The following is a 21,060-nucleotide window of genomic DNA, read 5'->3' as shown; positions in this document are numbered from 1 at the left end:
TTAAAATTAGTGTAGAAGCTAAAATTAGCCAAAATGCTAATGTTAGCCTAAAGCTGCCTGGGGCATGTTGGGTTTAACTAGCATGTTGTCTCACAATGACTTCCTCCATTCAGTGTGCTAAACATGGCTAATAAATAAAACAATAGCTAAAAAGCTATTTTTGGGAACAGGCTACTGCTGATGTGGGCAGTAGCTACGGCTAAAGTTTGTGCTACTGTTAATGCCTTCAGATTTTTACTTTTGCAAAAGTAAAAATCAGATGTTTACTTCGTGGCACTTGGTTACCAGAAAATGCGCTTGTCTCTTAGCAACAGATTAACAACAAATATTGTTATGGTTACAAAAACATGAGACTTCTTCTGCTCTTTTGAAATACTACATATCTTATGCTATTTAACAAGAATTTGGAGAATTTGGCAAAAAGTTTTTTTTTTTTTTTTTTGTCATTGGTGCTAAATATATTATAAAACAGATATTCTACACTAAAGTAAAAATCTGATTTATGCTTCGTGACAGTTTGTTACCCCCCCAAAAAAACTCTCATCTCTTAGCATAAAATTAATAAGTAATATTGTTTATAAAACATAAGCTCTTTTAATATACTGCTCTTCTGCTCAGACACAAGACATTTACACATTTACAGTCTGATTTTTACTTTTTGCAAAAAGTAAAAATCAAATGTTTACTTTGTATCACTTGGTTACCAGAAACTTGCTCATCTCTTAGCAACAGATTAGCAACAAATATTGTTATGGTTAAAAAAAACATAAGGTTTATTCTGCTCTTTTGAGAAACTACTTATCTTATGCTACTTAACACTTGTGCAGTTGGTGAATTTGGTAGAAAAGTGATTTTTTTTCTTTGTCATTGGTGGTAAATATATTATAAAACAGACATTCAACATACCTTTGCAGTTCGTTACCAGAAAAACACGCTCATCTCTTAACATATAAACTAATAAGTAATATTATTGTTCATAAAACATAAACTCTTTTGAAATACTGCTTATCTGCTTAGACACAAGAAATTTGCAGTTGGGAAATTTTGCAAAAGTAAAAATCAGATGTTTACTTCGTGGCACTTGGTTACCAGAAAACACTCTTGTCTCTTAGTAACAGATTCACAACAAATATTGTTATTGTTCAAAAAACATAAGATTTCTTCTGCTCTTTTGAAATACTACTTATATTAAACTACTTAACAAGAACTGTGCAGTTGGTGAATTTTGCAGAAAAGTAAAAATCTGATATATACTTCGTGGAAGTTCGTTACTATAAAAAGCGCTCATCTCTTAACACCAAATTGATTAGTAATATTACCGTTTAGAAAACATAAGCTTTTGATATACTGCTCATCTGCCCAGACACAAGAAATTGACAGTGGGGAAATTTAGCAAAAGTAAAAATCTGATGTTTACTTTGTGGCAGGCCCCAGCAAACACACCAGTCAAGTCATAGACAGAGTTCTTTACCAGTTTAAAGCAGAATTAGGTTATAAAATAAAAACCTAAACATTTCAATGAGCAATGTTCAATACATTTTAGGAGAATGCAGGGTGTGACATGACTGCAAGCATACCTAGACAAGGCCATTCCCCTAAACTTATAGGTTGGGTAGGAACAGATTTGATGAGAAAAAAAGGGAACCGCAGACATGTTGAAAGTGCTCTGGTCACATGTCATCAAAACTAAACTTTGTGGCCTTCTTGAACAAAAGCACTAATTGCTCTCTGATATTATTAACGCCAAGGGAGCTCATCAAAGTTAGTAGAGCTAATACTGGGCAATCCTGCACTACTTGCACTAATTGAATGAAACTGAAACGGAGCAATTTGGAAAAGACATTTCAGTCTCTTGATGTGCAAAACTGGTCGAGACGGATGGAGACAGATGGATGAAACCCAAACCTCTACAACTGTAATTCCAATGAAAAGTGTGTCGGCAAAACACTGACTCGGAAGAACAGAATGAATAGGCATGCCAAATTTTTTAGATGTAGTAAAACAAGAGGTGCATATTCAAGGCTCAATCCTCTTTTTTTTCTTCCTTTCTTTTTAACTGCTACTGCATCTGTTTGATCTCAGATACACACACTCCACTATTAGCCAGGCTCCACTAGACAATGCCAGAAAGACACCTGAACCTCAAGCAAAACTCTACATCAGTTTAGGTCTGAATTACTGAGGAAGTTAATTAAAATTTTGTCCCATAGGGGTACCTTGGATTTCTGGGCTAAAAAGCGTCCAGGCAAATCAAATTTATCCCAAGTAAGAAGAATGTCAGTTTAGGGCCCTTAGAAATATTCCCATGCACTAATTCACACATACACACGCCCACGCGCACGCACACGCACCGATGCCCCAATACACCCACGTATGCACGAAACCCACTAGTTCACAGATTGACTGCGCTCAGCAAGAAGTGCTTCACGGATGGCAGTTTTTCTTTCTTTTTCTGCTTGACAGACTTATCAACCAAGCTCAGGTGGTGCCCCATCTGCCTGCACACATTTAAAATCCACACAAACACACAGACACACACCCACTTACTGCTTACACAAGAAGACATGTGCTCAAGGAATAAACTCAATCAAACGCCCGCCCTTCAAATTTCATTTCTGATCTCGGGAAAGGAGGGGGGCCTTTCGTCTCACATCCCTCCATCCCTCCTCATCCGTACTGACCACGTAGTGACCTCTCCTCCTGTTCTTCCATGTCCTTCCACTTTCACATCCTGTGTGTGTCAGCAACACTCTCCAATAACCTCAAACTCTCCTTCCAGTCGTTATTTTATCTTTCTCGCCCATCAGCGCGTCTACCGATCCCAGCTACCAGCATCATGCCGAGGAGAGCCCACCCCGTCCAGCCTGACAGATGGTTGAGCAACATGTGCAAGAAGATATGAAGCCATATATGGTGGTGTGAAAAAAAGCATTTGACCTTCTATAAATTTGATCCTGTTTTCACTTTGTTTGTTTCCTTTTTTTACACACCTTTGAGATTGTTAAAAAAAACGTTATCAGGCAAAGGTAACAGCTTAAGGTCATGCTAATGCAGGGATGTCCAAATTCAGTCCTCTCAGGCTGATGTGCTGGTGTCTTTGATCCAACATGGCTGATTTTAAAAAATTGATAAATAGCCTCTTCAACATGTGTTGAAGTTCATCCGGAGTCACACCGGTCATTTGATTGAGGTGTGTTGACCCAGAGGGACATCTAAAACATGAAGGACACCACTGTGGTAAAGCAACTCAATCTGATTTAAAGTCAGACTTTGACTAGACCACAATAAACTGTTAACTTGGGTGAACTTTTATGTTTTGGATTAGTCCTCGTGCATAACCAAATTGCACTTGGGCTTCAGGTCACAAACTGATGGACCTTTAATAAATGAATCTCTTAAATATATAATTTTTTAAAGTATTGTGGCATTAGGAAATAGAAATGGTTGTGGTGATACTAACTGATCTAAAACAAGAGGAGTTCGGTTTTTTCAGGCAGTGATAAAAAAAAAGAAAAAGAAAGAGGTGCATGTCTCGTTTTGTTAAGTGTACGTACATTTTTGGTTTTTAACTCCAGAAAAGCAACACGAATAAATGAAATCCCAGTCACTCGGTTATAATATCAAATTCCGCTTTGAACGAGTTCAAAACTTTACTTGGAAAGAGAACTTGTGGTTGTGTATCTTAATCAATAAGCCATTGGCATAAAACACATCATGAATCTATTCATCATCGCAGGATTTATACACTAAAATAATTCTGTCGTAGAGGCCGTGAGCGAGTGTGAATCTGTGCGCACTTCAGGCTGCATAATGGGGATGTGGACCACGTTAAGATATGCACATACAAAACACGGCAAAATGGGCCTCGACAAGAAACGCTTCAAGAAACTGCTGAGAACAAAGAGAAACTACTGGATCGCGGATGAGTAATGACGTGACAACGAGCACCCGGGACGCCACAAACATCTCCCCTCCAGAGGCCAGTGATTCTTTATAAAGCCTCGTGAGAGTGGATTAAAGGCAATTAAAGATACAGAAATACTGACCTAATGCAATTTTCCAAATGTTTGTTTACAGGCAAATAAACGCAGCGGCTGGACAACGGCGTCGGCTGGTAAACCGACCTCTCAGTAAAGTGCCATTTGTTAGGCAATTATCCCTACTCTGCCAAGCAGAAAATAACTTCAGCTGAATGGTAAGGTGTGCTGGCACAAAACTCATAATACCACACAGACACTATAATTAGGAAGCTCTTTGCAGGGGAACGAATGAGGTCCTGGACGACCCCGTGGGAAAAAAAGACAACAACAACAACAACAACAAAAAAAACCCTCTACAAATCCTGTGGCCAAAAGCAATTTGCCGGTACCGTTCAATTTTCATGAATTATTCTATGATTTAACGATGTAAACAAACACGGCCTTCAAACAGCTTGGATGTCACTGGCTGTTGAAGAGTAAATGTTTGGGCGGCTGTATTAGGAACACCTGAGGGTGGCCACCCAATGTTTGAAAGTTGTTAGATCCTTAATAGGTTCACTGGTGTACAAAAGTATTTATGCCTCTAGAACCTTCTCACGCTTTCTCACAATAAAACCGAAATACTTGAATGTATTTAATCGGAGTGATATACCAACACCAAGTGGGGCATGGTTGTAAAGGAAAAGGATTGTGCATTTTCTTTAAGTTTAGTTTGCATCGGTATTCAGCTCACTTTACTCCACACCTGTGAGCAATCTAATCACAGTGTGAATACAGCTACCCTGAAAAAGCAGAATAAAAAACCCACAGAAAAAGTTAGAGAAGTTGTGTAGCACTAAAAACACGCAAATGTGCATCACCCTTAAACCCAGCGTACCGATGGTGAGACACGGTGATGCTCAAAGGAGTTAAGAGTTTACTTTGAAAAGGTGACAGGGCAAAAATGTCAGTCTGGTAGAGAAAAACCCCATATGTCCAAATTCAACTACAGGAAAAACATTTTTTCTATAAAGCATTTACTCTATGGAGTTTAGCTGATCTCTGTGCATTTGATTTCCATCAGCGTAAAATTAGGTGAAAGAAATCTTTGCGTTGGACTATCATAAAACAAAACAACCACCACAACAACTAAAAAGCACAGTAAAATAATCTAAAATATGTGTTTATAAACTCAAGGAAAACTCTTTCTTGCACAAACACAATGAAAGCTGCGAGGGTTACCCATCAGTTTTATTTGCTGCAGTTGTCCGATAAGAGGAAAGAAAAATCCTTCCTAAAATTTAGAAATATGACGCGATGCCAACGTGCACGTTCAAGCATCGGCGTTATGGACTTGTAAAATATTGCTTTCCAGTTGCAGGCTAAAATCGATAGAACGCACCGACAGGTCAGAGACCTGACCCCTCCACCACAGGGATGTTGTAAAACATGAATAGTGGACGTGCGTGTGGGTGTGGAGTTGCCGACCATGTTTTATAAATCAGTTTTATGGGAAAGCAGGTCATGTGTGCTGCACAAAGGCCAAGCCAAAGATGACGCGGACCGGTTTGTCTTTGTGCGTACCTGCAGAAAGCCTCGGCCGCGTCCGGGGGGTCCGCATCTCTTGCCGCGCGTGGGGCAACATGTGGTAACGCTTGGCTTCGTTGACCAGATCTCGACAGGCCTCTGACGATTTGATCAGCTCCTCGTTGTCCACGACGTTGAGCAGGTAGGACGGATGGATGAAGGGAAGACGAACCACCGCCAAGAGCTCGGACAAATGCTGAGGGGACAGATTGAGGAGATGCTTAAGAAGAAAGACTCAAATTTTTTTTTAAATGTAAGAAAACACAAAAACAGAAAGTCAAGTGAAATTTTGCTCTATTACTGCGCTGAAACTTGGCAGCAATCAGGCCATTAGTTTAGCCACCGTCTGTGGCAGACTATCAAAGCTGCAGTTCATTACGCAGCCATGTTTCCTATTTCAGTTTTCCCACATGTGTAGGACAAAATGTTCAAACAGGGATAGAAAAAACAAAATGTAGCCTAAAAATCCAGACTCTTTCATCTTTCAAATTTATCATCATAGGCACTGTCAGGAAAAAAAATAAAATACTACTTGGGAGGGCTTGCTTTTAATTTCATGTCTGAAAGGAATACATGCAGCAAAGGAGAAGCTGAAGAGACATTTAAGGAAAACTTTCACAGGGAGCGCGCTCAAACTAAGCAGCAGGAGGTATTCTTACTTCCGACTGCTGCTGCCGATTTGTTCGCTTTCTAAATTAAATCTTTCGTCGAATGGAAAAAAAAAAAAGTGCTCTTGCTGCAGTGAAATTAAAACCCGGTTCGCCTTAATCACGACCCATTCAAGCCAAAAACACCGAAGTGCCAGGAGGAAGTGTTTTTTTTTTTTGTTAAAACAGAAGAAAAGATGAATCATTTGACTCATTTTTGGCTTAGAAATGGTTTCTTTAAATTCTAGTAGAGAGAAACTGTTTCATAACATTTCATACTGGATTTCACCTCTTCGTCTTTACAGCCTGAACCTTTATGCCTTAAGGTTTAGCATGTTGCAAAAGTACCAATACACCCATTAAATGTTTTTGTATTTATTACACCAGACTCCAATTTAATGGAACAAACCAACACAAGAAGCTCATAATTATAAAGTGGATTGAAAACGAAGCCCAGTTTGTAGAGTTCAAACAGTAGCAGGATATAGTAGGCAGCCTTGTTTATAGCTATAGCAGAAGAGAGAATCTTTTTTCCCCGCTTTCGGTGTCCAAGTGTATACGTGTTCCCCGTGGGAGTCGACAGTAAAAGCTGTAAACAAGCTTGGACAAAGCGACAGGGAGCTGGGTGGAGGCCGACCTCTCTGACCCTTCGGCTCAGAACGAAGTGACCGAGCCGAGCGACAAAACAACAGACTCCGAGAGACATCATTCAGGGGGACAACAAATAACAAGCCGACATTCTGCCTGGGCTGCTCTTGCTCCCACCTGAGGTCTTTTTACTTTGCTGTGCGTCCCATTTGTTCTCCAGCAATGTCGTCGGCTCATCTGACCAAACAGAAGCATAAAAAAAAATAAAAAAAACAAGGCCTCAGAGGCAAAGAGGAGAGTAAAAATGAATTGAGGGACACAACAAAGGAGATAGGAGCATAAAGAAGGAAAAAAAAGGGGGGGGATAGGAAGAGTGGCAGCTTAAGAATAAAAACTGCATGCTTAAGCAACATGAAGAGAAGACAAGAAGAGAGAAGAGTGGATTTGATGTTTCCACAGGAATCAGAGCTTTGTGCTGATGACATTTCCTGTCCACGAGCGCGCCTGCAGCCAAATACTGTCCTGCATCTGGGACTGTCTGCTTTCCCTCACCCTTGAATGCACACAGCACGCTTTATTAAACAAACAACTCAATAGCCACATAGACACTTGCACCTGCTTGCAGCACAGACGGAGGACGCAGCCAACGCACTCTCTGTCGATTTCTGAGAAACTCCCGTATGGAGACTTCTGAGCTCCAGATTAGCCAGTGGTTTCAATTAAAGAGCGGAGTGGAGGATTTGCCCTGTAGTTACTCATTCATTGCACATTTAAATCGGGGAGGATTTAAGCTTCAGGCTTACTCCTCTGAACTTCTGTGCAAACTACTTTTCTCCAGGTCTGCTTCAACATCACTCATCTTATTTATCCATAAAACGTTAAAGGAAACAATTATTTGCAACTTTTAGGAGACGCATTGGAATGTTATTTTTGCAAATGAAATCATTAAATGTCTTTGTGATTAGCCATTTTAGCTCTGTAGATTCTACGTGTACGTCTGATACAGACAAAGTAGTTCCCGCTGTGACTTTTCTGACCCCTGGAACAAAATTGAAGCTGCAAAGGGGCCAGTTTTAATCAGGTGGCAAAACAGAAAGAAATGAGCTGAAGTGCCACAGGGTGCATCTAGAAATTCAATCTGATTTGAATTTCTAGATGCAGAAATTCAGATAGAAATTCAATTTGAATTCCTAGATATGATGCTATTTCAACCATTCAAATATGTGCTGTGACTTCTGCTTTTCAGAACTTTAAAGAATAAGTTCTAAAAGTTAACTTTCCTTCAAAGAAAATTCAAGTGAAAAGCTACTTGAATCAGTCAAAGTCCTTACATTCAACTGAAAAATTTAAAACTTTACAAGACACTTGAATATTACTAAATGATTTAGCTTTAACTAGTTTTAAACAAGTGCTACTACACTTTGACCCCCCCCCCCCCTTTTTTTTTTACACGTTTACTGTTAAATCGGTTATTTATGGACAGAAACATGCAAAAATTCCTCTCTCTAATACAATTTGACTGTCAAATAAAAGTGTCTTATGGAATTTGAAATGTATGAGTCAGTAGCTAATCTCTTTCACTGCTATACAAATGAAAATGAAAAAAAAAAAATCAGATCAAGTTCAGTGACACAGATGTTTAAACTATCCATTTTTTAAACTGCTCTAGCAGATTTGGAGTAAAATTTTACCTGTTTTAAAGTTTTATCACTAAACTCTGCTCCACCTCAGGTTTCTCTCTTAGTTTCAGCTCCCTTCAGTTCTTGCCTTGACACTGGATTTTCTATGAAAATGAATATTGAATGAATAGTTTGCGTTTGGCAAGACCAACGATTTTCGCTCACTTAAAACACAATTTTGTAAATCCAATCTTCACATTTCCAGAAGCGTCAGAACAACCCAAAAAGCATGAAAAATAGAATAAAATGTAGAACTCACCCAGCTGACTTGTGTATTTTTTAGGAAATAGTTCCTCCAGTCGGCACACCAACTTCCTGTACAACAACCTCTGCTCAGTATTGTGTTCCTCACCTTTTTATCCACATTTATCATCTATGAAGGGAGAGTAGCCGTATTAATTTGAATGAATTAATCTTAGCAGTGTAGTAGGCCTCTCTGTGCGCAGTTTTCTTATCGTTGGCCAGACTAACCAACCCAAAGGTGTTACACCTACTGACAAATAATTCACTATTTTGGCAACAGTAACATGACTAATTGCGATGGTACTATGGGGTGTTTCCAAAGACGTCCGCTTTTCTTAATATTTGAACTCTGCTAAAACAATTTAATGGAGTCTCAGACGCCGGGAACTTTGTTTGCTTATACAAGGAAGGAAAGAACAGCGAGAATAGGGTTTGCTTTTAAAAGTGGTTTTGTTGGAGTGATGCAGAAATAGAGCACACTGTAAAAACCACACACCCACACAAAACCCCACCACTTCTCAACAGCACACATCTTGTGTTCTTTTAACTGTGGAAAACTATATATATATATAAAAAAGCATCCCATTAAACTGTCTGCAAGCGTGAGCTCCGTACTAACCCACATCTGTTGCAGCCTCTTTTCGCTTGCCAAATATCATTTAACGGCAGTAAAACTACCTCACAGAGCATCTGGTCTGTGCAAAAAGCCAAAGACTCGCGGTGCCACAAACAAGAAAATATCCGCCCATCGAACTCACCTTGCACGGAGACAAGGAGACGGAAACAAAAAAAGAGAGGAGATGGCAGCAGCTAGTTGGAATATCTTCAGTGAGATTTTAGTTTTAGTTTCCTGCAAATATGACAGGATGTAGTTTGAACACAAGAAGCTGTGAATCTGGATGGTGTGGTCAGTTTTAAAGTTAATCTGGTTATTTGGGCAATTGGGTGACCTAAACCTAAATCTCGAGCTGAATTCTGATAAATGGCAACCAGAGTTAAGAAATGTACTGCAAGTGCAGGTGTGTGTGTGTGTGTGTGCGTGCGTGAGCGAAAGTGCAAATCTCTCTCTGCGTCCCTCTTGTTAACAGGAATAAATTAAGCAGCAACAGACAATCACTCTCCGTCGCTAATTTTAACTAGCCAGGTACAACGCCCACTACTTTTTCACTTCACCCTTCCCTATCCACCTCTATTCCTGCTCCGCGGTCTTCCTCCCACACACGCGCACACACTGTCATGCAAATAAGAGACAGTTCTTCTTAATATTCAAATATAATCTGCCAGACCTAGAAGACAAAAAAACAACAAAACAAAAAAAAAAAAAAACAGAAAAATAACGGGAGTCCTGCTTTATGTCAGTCATTGAACTCCAGAAGAAGAAAAAAAAATACATACTGTTTTCTCAAGTCTTATCTTTTAGAATGGATCTGTGCTGGGAAATAGTTCCAATATGTCTTAGATTAGAACAAATCAAAGCAGAAGAGATCATGTTCTATTAAAATCAATGTCAGAATTTCAATTTTTTCAAGTTGTTTCACCAAAAACCACTGACTTGGGAAAACAAAGACTTTTCAATGAGCTTTAGACACTCTGTTCATGTTAAAATCATTAACAAATATGTTTAATAGTATAAAATGATGCACTTATTCACATGTCACTATGTTACTGAAGTGCAATGAAACTCTGCGGTAATGACCTGTTATCTATGAGTGTAAAATTATTACTGGCTACTTATTTTTGACTATAGCTGTTTGTGCATCAACATGCCACTTTCAATTAACTTGCTGTGTGTAGTTTTCTTAAGGTTTATGTAACACTAGTGCTCTTTTTTAGATCTGTGTTGTGAAGCAGCTGCAACAGTAGCTTTCCAGAAGGAAGCACAAGGAGAGAGAAGGAGAAGATATGCAGGAGATGGCCCCGGGGCCGGGAGTTGAACCAGGGACAACTGTGTCAGGGACTGCAGCCTCTGCATAGGAGCCAAGTGGCACCCAGGAAACACAGTTCTTAAACTTACATACTTGCCATAACATATGTGAATACTATATAGCAGCAGAGGTATTGTAGGTGAGGCTAAGTTAGAGTTTAACTCCAGTTTGCAAAGATTGCAGGAATACTAGTGTACCTATTTTTACCATGAGATTCACTGGAAAATATTCATAAATAGTGCAAAAGAAGATCTTCTTTTTTTTTTTTTTAAGCAATTATTTATTTTAATGCACTTTAAAAGAAGGATGTTGTCCTACTCCGATTCCAGGAATTTGTTTCAAGTCCTGATCAATGCTCTACCTTGGGGCAGCTCAATATCCAAAACGTTTGTAGCAGATGAACTGTATGAAAGCTCATACTGGTGTTCAGAGCTAGCTAAAATCTAATGATTTTTCACTTCTTACAACAAGAATGAAAGAGCGGTAACCTGTGCCAAACTATCAGGTGATGTGCACTGAACCGTCTACAGTGATAATATTGCTCTGGTAACCCAAGCTGACCTAAATGACACTCCTTGATAGGCTGATTAGCAAATTCCAGCTAATGGCGTCTCATATGGAATTATAGGTATTTCAGCTTCCCAAGCCTCATTGTCTTTCAAAAATTTTTAATAAACTCTACAGAAAGTTCTGCAAGTAGATGGCTTTTCAGTGAATACTTTCGAGTTGTGTCCCTCAGAAACGTTTGAATGGGTAAAGGCGTAATTTCACTGTATTTTTATGACCTAACTGGGCTGTGCTAGAGCAACATTTTGAGACTTACCAGCAAAAACTCTAGATCTAGATCAAATGTTTAAAAAAGTACAGGAAAGACTGAAGTCATAGGTGAACGAGTACTAACGCAGATTAACGTAGTTTTCTCTCACCGTATATGCATGTCATCGGTTTTAATAAAATATCAACTTGAAAGCTTCCACTTTCGTAGGACTAAGACTGTTAATCAAACCTTCCAAAAGTATGACTATTATTTACTTAGAACCCTAAATCTCTGGGATACTTCCCACTTAACGCTCAACTTGTGACACTTTCCAACAACGAAACTTCAAGAAATGCGGGGCTGTCCTAAATGAGCCAATTAATTTTCCAGTGTGCACTATTTTTTATTAAAGTGAGAATAAAATCTTCCACAGTGATTCTTATTCTCGAGGCTTCAAGCGATGCTAAAATTTGACCTTCTACCGTATGCCAAAACGTAGCACAAAGGTAAGTGAAAGTCTTGGTATTTATAGTCTGAATCCTTTCGGGGCGTTAACATTGATAGCAACTCCAGAGTGCTTTCACCATGGAAAGTGCACATACTGGATCCATTCCTTATAAACAGCTGTGCTAAAAGCTTTTAATGATCATTTGTGCCATTTGTGCGCTTGTATGTGACAGGAACAAGTAAAACGTAAGTGCCTGCGACACTCAGGCCAGCCAGAGAGCATTTCTCCGTTTCTCTCCGTCTCTGTCTTGATCTTCAGCAAACCCTGACCCCTGCACTGGCGAGAGGAGTAAATGACAGCAGATATCTCCTTTGACCCGTCATTTTCACCATCACAATCATTCATCCCGGTAAATCCTGCGCAGTTTTCAACACAAGGGACCGTACGAACGACACAAACTTCAACAGTTAGTATGCCAACTGTAAGAAAATACGCCTCATTCATGCAATCTGTCACATTTCTAATGGGGAATTCAATATTTTTTTTTTAACACTTTGAACACATGGAAGGCATCCACAGGAGACTGACAGCATATGGTGATACTTCTTTCAGCTTGTCGGCCCACTCGCAAGCTCGTCTATGCTACATTCTCCTTGGACAGGAGGTATTTACGAGGATCCTTAAGCATATCCACTTATATTGCAATATGAAATTGAATGTGTGACTTTAAATCTCTAATGGTTTCCAAATTACACACACTGAGTGAAAGCAAAAAAAACAAAAAAAAAAAACAACAAAAAAAACAAAACACAGCAGGCCAACAGTTTCAGTGCCAGCAGAAAAAGAAGCATGCGTTGCAGCCTGGTCCACATGCGATTATTGCAAAACTTGCAGGAAATCCACCGCTGCAGTACAAGCCTGGACTGTTTTCTTCCTGCTATTTTTTTATTTTTTTTTTCCTTCAGACTTGGAGAGAAACAAATATTCAGGCAGGTGAACAGCAAAAGTGAAAAGGCTGAGTTCTGTGAAAGGAAAGGATAAAGTGTCTAACAGGGAGCCTCTAAGATCTGTCAGAAGCAGCAGAGAAGCAGCCGGGGGTCCGCTAACACAGATGACAAATGTCCGCTGAGCATTTCCTATTCCACTACTGTCAGCGAGGACTAACGCCTCTTACTGTGCTTGTGTGTGCGTGATGATTCAATGCTGTGGCAGCTTCCAATAAATGACACAAAGACTCCTATTTGCTTTGCTCTTAGCAGATAGTCGCATGCTTTAGAGTAAAAAATGGATAACTTGATGCCTAAAAAACGTATTACAGGAGAAATAAAAAAAAAGAAAGAAAACTACACACTCCTCACACTGCATTGAACAGAGGCCCATATTTATTCTGAGCTTTATAGACTTCACTACTGATGCAAGTTTCTATTAGAAAAAAAATTAAATGAAGAAAAACAACATGTATGTGACTTCATCTGTCAGCATATTATGGATGACTAAAATATGTTCTTCTAAATGGTAATTTTTTTTTTTTTTTTATCCAAGTGATGCTTAGCTGAGCCTGTCTTTGTCCTCTTGTGGCTTCACCACTATGTGCGCTTATTTGCCAGAAGCATGGAAGGGAGATGGAGTGAGATGTAGCAGAGGACAGACGCTGAACGCTGCCCTGAGCAACTACTGACAGGTGCCATGTGTTCTCCTCTGAGGCCTATTTCAGCATGACATCATTCATGGAAAAAAATAAAAATAATAATAATAAAAAGCTTCCCTTCACTGTTTTAATCAAATACATTTTGCTGACAAAAACATGTTTTGTTTTGTTTTTTCTTTTACAGAGTACTATATATTTTGTTTGGTTGCCTCCAGTCAGTGAATCCTTAGAGTGTCTGGCAGAAATAACTGTATTCCTTTAACTTTTTCATGAATTTCGTCATGTTTTATTGTGATTTCATATTACTAACCAAGAAAATGTTCTGCACAATTCAATACCTAGTTCCCATGTGATGTTATGTCCGTGAACACTGACAGCCGTTTTGGCAGGCAGTTGCTATGACAACAGTAAACGCCACAAGTTTAGCGCTAGCTCTTGCCTCATCCCTAACTTATAAACAATATAAGTACATTGCAACTATTACTCAATCACAATTTTCGAGTACTCTACCCACCTCTGTGCTGTAGTAAAACAAATATTAATAATATTTACTGTAGTAAACTGGCTAAATTAGCCTAGCTAAAACGAACAGTAGCCTACATGTAAGTTATTGCTTACTCTGCCGGTCACCAGAGCCTTGTTATTCACGTGAAGAATTCTCACATCCTTTACAAAGTCGCTAAAATATTGATTGCATTCCTCTGTTGGTTTCAGACGAAGCTCCTTCATAGTGTATGCACTCTATACCGCACTATACACTATATCGCAGTAATGATATCGGAGGCAGCTCGTCTACACCGTCGACATATTTTCGTTCTCCGTCTCATACAAGTCGATCCTGACAGCGGAGATTTTGTTAATGTATCTTTCTCTCCCACATTGGTCAAGAGCGTCCTCATATTTTCTTTTTGTTGGTCTCGAAGCCATGGGTCTGCTATGTATTGCGCATGCGCTTGGCTACTAATACGGAGCACTTCTGGTTCAGACTTGTGGGCACAGCAAACATGAGAGGAGATCAAATGCAAGATGCTTCTTTGGGTGGAAAACTAACACCCTAATCATGGTGGCAGCATCATGTTATCGGGTCTTGCTCTTTATTAGCAGAGTAACTGGTACAAACAAACCACAGAAGACTTGCAGCTGCTCATCAAAATGTTATGAACACTTCTGAAAGCCCTACTCATCTAATTAGGGATCTTCCTGCTTAACAACAAAACACCTGTACTGATTCTTCTAAATTTGAAAATAACACAAAAACGAGCTAATTTATTAGTTTCTGCAAATGACACCACTCATGCATCTCCTCTGTGTTCATAAGCGAACCCAGAGGAGATGAACTGCCTCTGGATTCCAGCCGCTGTGGTTGAATGACTGCAATTCCACTGGCTGCACACGTCAGGACAGAGAGCGCTCGAGGACATTAAAGGACACAGATGAGAACGGACATCCGGAGTTCACAGCTCCACGTCGGATCCTCTTCTATTGAATATGCAGGTCATACATGGGCTCGTACACAAATGTGAATGTTTAGGATTGTAACGCGAATACAGACAAGGACAACCAAAGAGTTCCGTGTTAATCCCCATGCGGCTTTTGCTCAAAGGAGAGCAGCGAACGTTATCCACAGGATCGATCTTTCCTGCTTTGTTCTCTCTCTTTAAAGTGATCACAGACAGTGGCATGTGCTGCGTTCATGTTGGCTCACTCTACAAAACCGCACATCTCTGCTAAAAGTGAGATTCCTACCAAATTTTCCATTTCCAAGTTCCAGAACATTTCTAGACCTTAAAAGCAATTTTAAAAACTTTCTGGACATATGAGTGAACTGTTTCATCATCCTTATGTATCTGAAGCATAAAATACCTAAATGATGAAGTAGCTTTCCAATTCAGCAGTGTAAGGGGTACACTGCAGAGACGAACATCTAAAACCTGCAGTAGGTTATCCTATATAAAGGAGTTTCAATTATTAAATATCTTGTTTTTTCTAACTACTTAGAAAAACCACAGATCCATTTTGAAAACCTAATTTGACAAGGTACTGAAGCCAAATATTCCTTCGACATAAAAACAGTTAAAAGCCCTTCATTTTCCAGAAATTTTGATTTTAATTTTTAGATAATGGAGTCAGAAATAAAGTTTGGAGACTCAGTTTTGATATACGGTACTTTTTATTCTTATCAAGCATTAGAAAATGATAATGAAATTTTCCTGACTTTTAAGCCTGCCTAGGAACCCCCCTGTATATAGGCGATCATCGTCACAACCCTGATCTTATCAAGAAGCAAATTAAACACTCCCGCGGGAGACCAAGATGATCAGAAGTTTCCATTTTGAAGTTAGAGCCTAAAAGGAGAAATCACTAAATTAAAAGCCTTGTTTGATGGCAGGGGTCATTGTTGCCTCTGAAGGTAAATGGATCGTGAAACAGTGAGGGAAACTCAGTTCATATCAACGCTCAGCCTCAAAGCGTTTCCCTCCCTTTAATAATTTTATACACTAACTACATAATGATAGCATCATTTGTTCTGGGAAAATGATTTTTTTTCTTCTACTGCTTAATGAGTGCTGATAAGGGGAAGAAAGTCACTATATTACAAGATGATTGGAGTAAAAAGAAAAAAAAAACACATTCCAAATAATCAGCGGCATTGTGTAAGAACTAATACATTTAACTGCATTAATTTGGTAAGGAAACCACAAATGTCAGCTCAGGCTGCTGTTATTTCTGATGAGTGGACAGGAGGTCCTTTTTAATAGCAAGGCTGGCCTTTTTTTATCATGGAAATGCACCATTAACTGTCCTTTGGAGCTGTTACATTAGCTGGCCACCTTCCAAAAAGCCAATTAATCAGCCTCTTTCGTCAAGCTGAGTCACCTGGCAAGATAGGATCCTTTCTGAAATATGTTGAAGTGTCGTGTAATGGAGGCCCTATTCAAGGATTTGGCCGAGCCGGGGAGTTTATAATAAGAATGAAGTGTCTGTAATCGTCCCTGGGTGAAAGGAAGAATGGAAGGGCTCTGTCAGCACCTTCAGAGAAGCATCACGTGGCCTCTTCAACTTTCTGCTTGTTTCTGTGAAACTACCCAAAGCGATCTGATTTAAACACAAATACATAACAGATTATAAATTAGAAATACCCCGATATAATCTGTGAGTATGCCATCTGCAACTTCAGTGGGCTAGGAAGCCATTAAAATAAAATAAAATCTAAAAACATCTGCCTAGTTTTTTTAGTGCAAGACTTGTAAAGCTAGACCATATAAATTGTTTCCATGCTGACAAAACAATTTGGAAATTATGCCCAACAAAGTGCTTTACAGCCTTTGCAGCAATGTTCACAGCGAACAACAGCGTGAAACATCAATCACTGTGGAAAAAACAACGCAGAGAGCCGCGTGAACAGTAACCATTAAATTTTATCATGCCTAAAGCAAACAAATAAAAAATAAACAATGAAACAGGGAGACAAGTTTTATTTATGTTTTTAAATATTATAAGCTGAATTATTAATGTTATTCTCAAAAAGAAACATCCTAACTCTATCCTAGCTTAGCAAGAATGTTTTGAGCAGGAACTTTGGGACTAAGTATGGGTTAAATACAAAAAAATACTAGATAATATAAAGTTTGAAATCCCGCTGGTGCGTGAGGTAAGTTGGACACAATCACAAAATTATTTTTATTACTTGTTTTTTTTTTTTTTTTTTACAATACAGCACTCAACTGTGTATATATCCCTGGATTTAAATAAATACTTTCCGCAAAATTTTTTTTTTTATTCATTTACACAAGTTACATTTACCCATATGAATGTGTCTCTAATTTGCACCTTGTTAAGTTTATCTGAACTTTTGTTTGTTTTGAGTGACATTTGAAATTATATTAATGAATAAAAATGAAAACAGCAGTAAAAAAAACAAAAACAAACAACAAAAACTGCATTGATCCTTTGGCTGGGTTAGTAATCAGTTTTCTTGGTGTTGCATCAAATGGAAGAAAACCCATCAAGAATAGTTAAAGAAAGTAGTATGAGTATTGTTAGTATGAGAAAGGCAGCAACTTTTTTGTGTTAATTGAAAATAGTTTGATTTTAACACAAATATGTTCTAACTTCCTTTGTGAAATCTACAAGAAAAACTTTCTGCTGCTCATAAAAAAAGTAACTAAGTAACTTTTTTGGTACTTTTTACCTTTAGGTAACATCAAGCAGTGATAACTTGTATTTAAATAACTGTACTTGAGTAAATTATTTTTACACCCTTTCCACCTTTACATACACAGATTTATTTATATATTTGACACAAAACACCTCTCTTTTTATTTGACTGATGAATAAAGAGTAAGCGCAGTATTATGACCAACAACAATATTGTGTTCATTGATGGTTGTGGCCTATTTAAGCAAGATATTTCACCCTCTCTAAAGAACAGACCATCAGATTTTGTGTTGACTTAGAATCTAGTGGAGGCCAATCCTCATCGGATAAGGGATTGTTTTTGGCATTGAAACACTGGTAGGCATGTGGTCATAATGTTATGGATGATATATGTAACTATAGCCCATCATCAATCTTGTCATCAGTTGCTTTAAAAATAGAGGACAAAAAAGAACCAATATAAAATACATCAAGCTCTTCCTATAAATACAAAGAAGTTATTGCGGTTGATTTATCCACCACTTCATTTGGCTATAAATCCCACAGACACTCCTCGGCTAAAAGGCTATCTCACTTTCTTTTAAAGCTTTAGCAGCTTCTCTTTCATTCCCACCCTCCGACTGACCAACACTCGCAGGATGGTACTAGTCCAATGATATACAAATAAAAAAAAAAAAAGAAAGAAAGGATTCTCGACTTCAATTCTGCTGCTTCGTGTCTCATAGCAAAGCCATTTCTAACGCCCAAATGCTCTCCGTGTCTCTAAGCGATGTCCGGGGCCCATTTCCCGGTGCCATCGGTTGTTAGTGACAGCATAGTGGAAAGGGAAAATTGCATATTATTTACCCAGCGTCTTCAATATGCCACTTTTCCACTATATAGCCTGCAGCTTCCAACTGATGGCACATGCACAGAACCACAAACCTGCAAAGACACACAAGGCGCATGTTCGGCTGAATGCATACAGTTCTGTCACGGCTTAAGGCTTCCTGCCCCTTGCTACTTTTTTTTTTTCTTCCCTTCTTCTCTTACCCGCAGCAGTTCAGTGACATTCCGCCCTGACACGTCATTAAAAAGTGTCACAGGTTCTGGGGGAATGATTTCTGCCATGCTCCGGCTCCAAATGGGGAGGAGGAAACGAGGCGAGGAAATAAAGGAATGACGAACTGGAGTTGGACCAAGCATATAAAGTCGGGCAGACAGGAGGCTTGCTGTGTTTTTTATGTATTACATATGGGCAGGAAATTTGAGCTTGACTGAAAGCTCAATCACATCACGGCTCTCTGGGCATCATGGCCGCATGCTGAGGCTCAAACCATCGGGAACCAAATCAAAATGCAGGTGCTACGCCGCTGATATTTTACGCCACGTCTTTTCTCAGCCACCCCTCGACCTTTTCGATCCGTCTTAGATACGTTTTACGAGACTTCTCCCACCGTTCGTTTCCTTCCTGAAGGCGGGCTGACCCCCCCGGTGCCTCGTTTCGGGAACCAGCGTGGCGGGTCGTTCAGACAAGCGGGAAAACTTCTACTTCATCTGACTAACTCGCCTGTGCTCCTTGCCAACAGAGTATGAGATTGAAAGAATCCAGTGAACTGAACTGAGTGAGGTTAACCAGGATTTTATCTTAAAAGCTGCTGATGTGGGAAAGTTCAGGTAGCTCAGAAATTCATTTTTCATCACAGAATCTTGTGGAAAAAGTTTCTCCGCACGCAGCTTAATTACGTGGAAAGATAGTAATGATGAATCTATCTGGCTGAGATGAATACCTGGTCACTGCTTTGGGTTACTGTCCCTTGGAAATGTATGCATACCACTCAATGTTTTACATTTTCATTAAATCATATCCACAACCACAAACTTTCAAGTGTTAGACCAAAAGAGATCATTGCACACATTTTGAGTTGAAGGAAAAGTATACTTAGCTTTAAAATCTTTTCAAGAATAAAAATTAGGTAAGTGCAGGAAGGGTCAAGCCTGCTGAGGAGTGCAGGAGTTAACAAGTAGCTTCAGCCATGTATGTTGGAGCAGCAGCTTATCTACCGCTGAGAGGAAGCGGTTGGATAAGCTCATCAGACAGGTTCTTACATGACATTTTAAAATCTTTTTAAATTATCCTATGCTCACACGTTAACATTTTCTCGTGCTGTAGATTTTGTCTTACTGTACAGCATGTCGTCCTTACTTCTATTTTTGTACATTTATTTTCATGTGAATCAACATTCTTGGAATTGCCTCTCGCTTTTCTGCTGGTATACCTACGTTTCCCCATTTAGAGACAAGAAAGGTTATTTCTAATCTGTTTTGTTTTATAACCAAACCTGTTTAAAACTCTTTAAGAAGTATTATCTTCTATGTTCCTTAGCCTTTATGACTGCGTTTGTCATGTAGAACATCTGAGCCCTTCACAGAGCAGCTGGGTTTATGCTAAAAGTAAACACGCACATTTAACCTCTTTTTACAAACCGGGCTACATTTAGCAGTAAAGGGGACTGAGCGTAAAAGGTTTCTGAAAACCATCCATCATTCTCGTACCTCTTCGCATTTATGGATATTTAGTTTGTGGTTGTAATGTGACACGACGTTGAAATTTTCAAGGATATTTCTTTGCAAATCATTTGATACTTAAAGATTTCCCACTAACTACCATCTGATGTATTTTGTCATTATCACCACACCGCCACATATCAAATGATAAATGCTAAAGGTTTAATTCAAAAGGTGAGAAATTCTAATTCTGTGTGTGCTCTGAGTAATGAAACACCGATTGCTGAGGTCTGCGCTGCCAGTGATTCAGCTCACATGAGGCAGTTCCTCCGCCTGCTGCCTGATGAGAACACATTATTTTTAGGGAATGAATCTCGCAGTGATGGACCAAGGTAATTTGTCTGATATAACCTCAACTACCTTTTAAAACAGCAATAAAATACTTTAAAATCATCACTATGAAATTCATAGAGCCATGAATACCTCTAGACCTCAGAGTTTCTTTTTTTATCCAGCTGAATAAATGCGCCACAAGAGAAGGAATACATTTACCTTCTCGCACAAGCCGCTGTACCCGAAGCTCTCACCTCTGGACTCATTGACTGCATGACGGTTATAATTTGGCCTCCTGTACGTTGCTGTCAGTACCCATTTGAGTGACATAACCTTTGATTATGATTAGCAGGCTGAAGGAATAGATCACACCTCTTTACAGGACAGGAAAAGACACTGTGCTCTGAGTATTTTTGAGTTTGGATACAATAGAGCACATTCAGAGAGAACAGCAGTTCTGGGATTATGAACAACTACTGAGCTGGGATACATCTTAAGAACAAAGTTGATGATCGCTAGACGAGGGAAGAACAAGGGGTTACCTGTCTGTTTTTTCATGCTGTGCATCGCTCAGAGATGACAGCTCTACATAAGACCTGCT

The 21,060-nt window shown here is 39.2% G+C and overlaps 1 protein-coding gene across 3 annotated transcripts in view; it reads right to left on the bottom strand.

Moving 5' to 3' along the window:
- LOC122825231 (kelch-like protein 29) overlaps nucleotides 1–21,060 on the bottom strand; it is a 274,118-nt gene that overhangs the window by 74,191 nt on the left and 178,867 nt on the right. For all 3 annotated transcript variants that reach the window (XM_044106467.1, XM_044106470.1, XM_044106469.1), the window contains one exon: nucleotides 5,544–5,742. In XM_044106467.1, the coding sequence (XP_043962402.1) occupies nucleotides 5,544–5,742 (199 nt within the window). The remainder of the gene's footprint in view (nucleotides 1–5,543; nucleotides 5,743–21,060) is intronic.

Source organism: Gambusia affinis, linkage group LG22, assembly GCF_019740435.1.
Source record: "Gambusia affinis linkage group LG22, SWU_Gaff_1.0, whole genome shotgun sequence".
Lineage (NCBI taxonomy): Eukaryota > Metazoa > Chordata > Actinopteri > Cyprinodontiformes > Poeciliidae > Gambusia > Gambusia affinis.
Note: the sequence above shows the minus strand (reverse complement) of the source record. Positions and strands in the feature narration are given on the sequence as shown.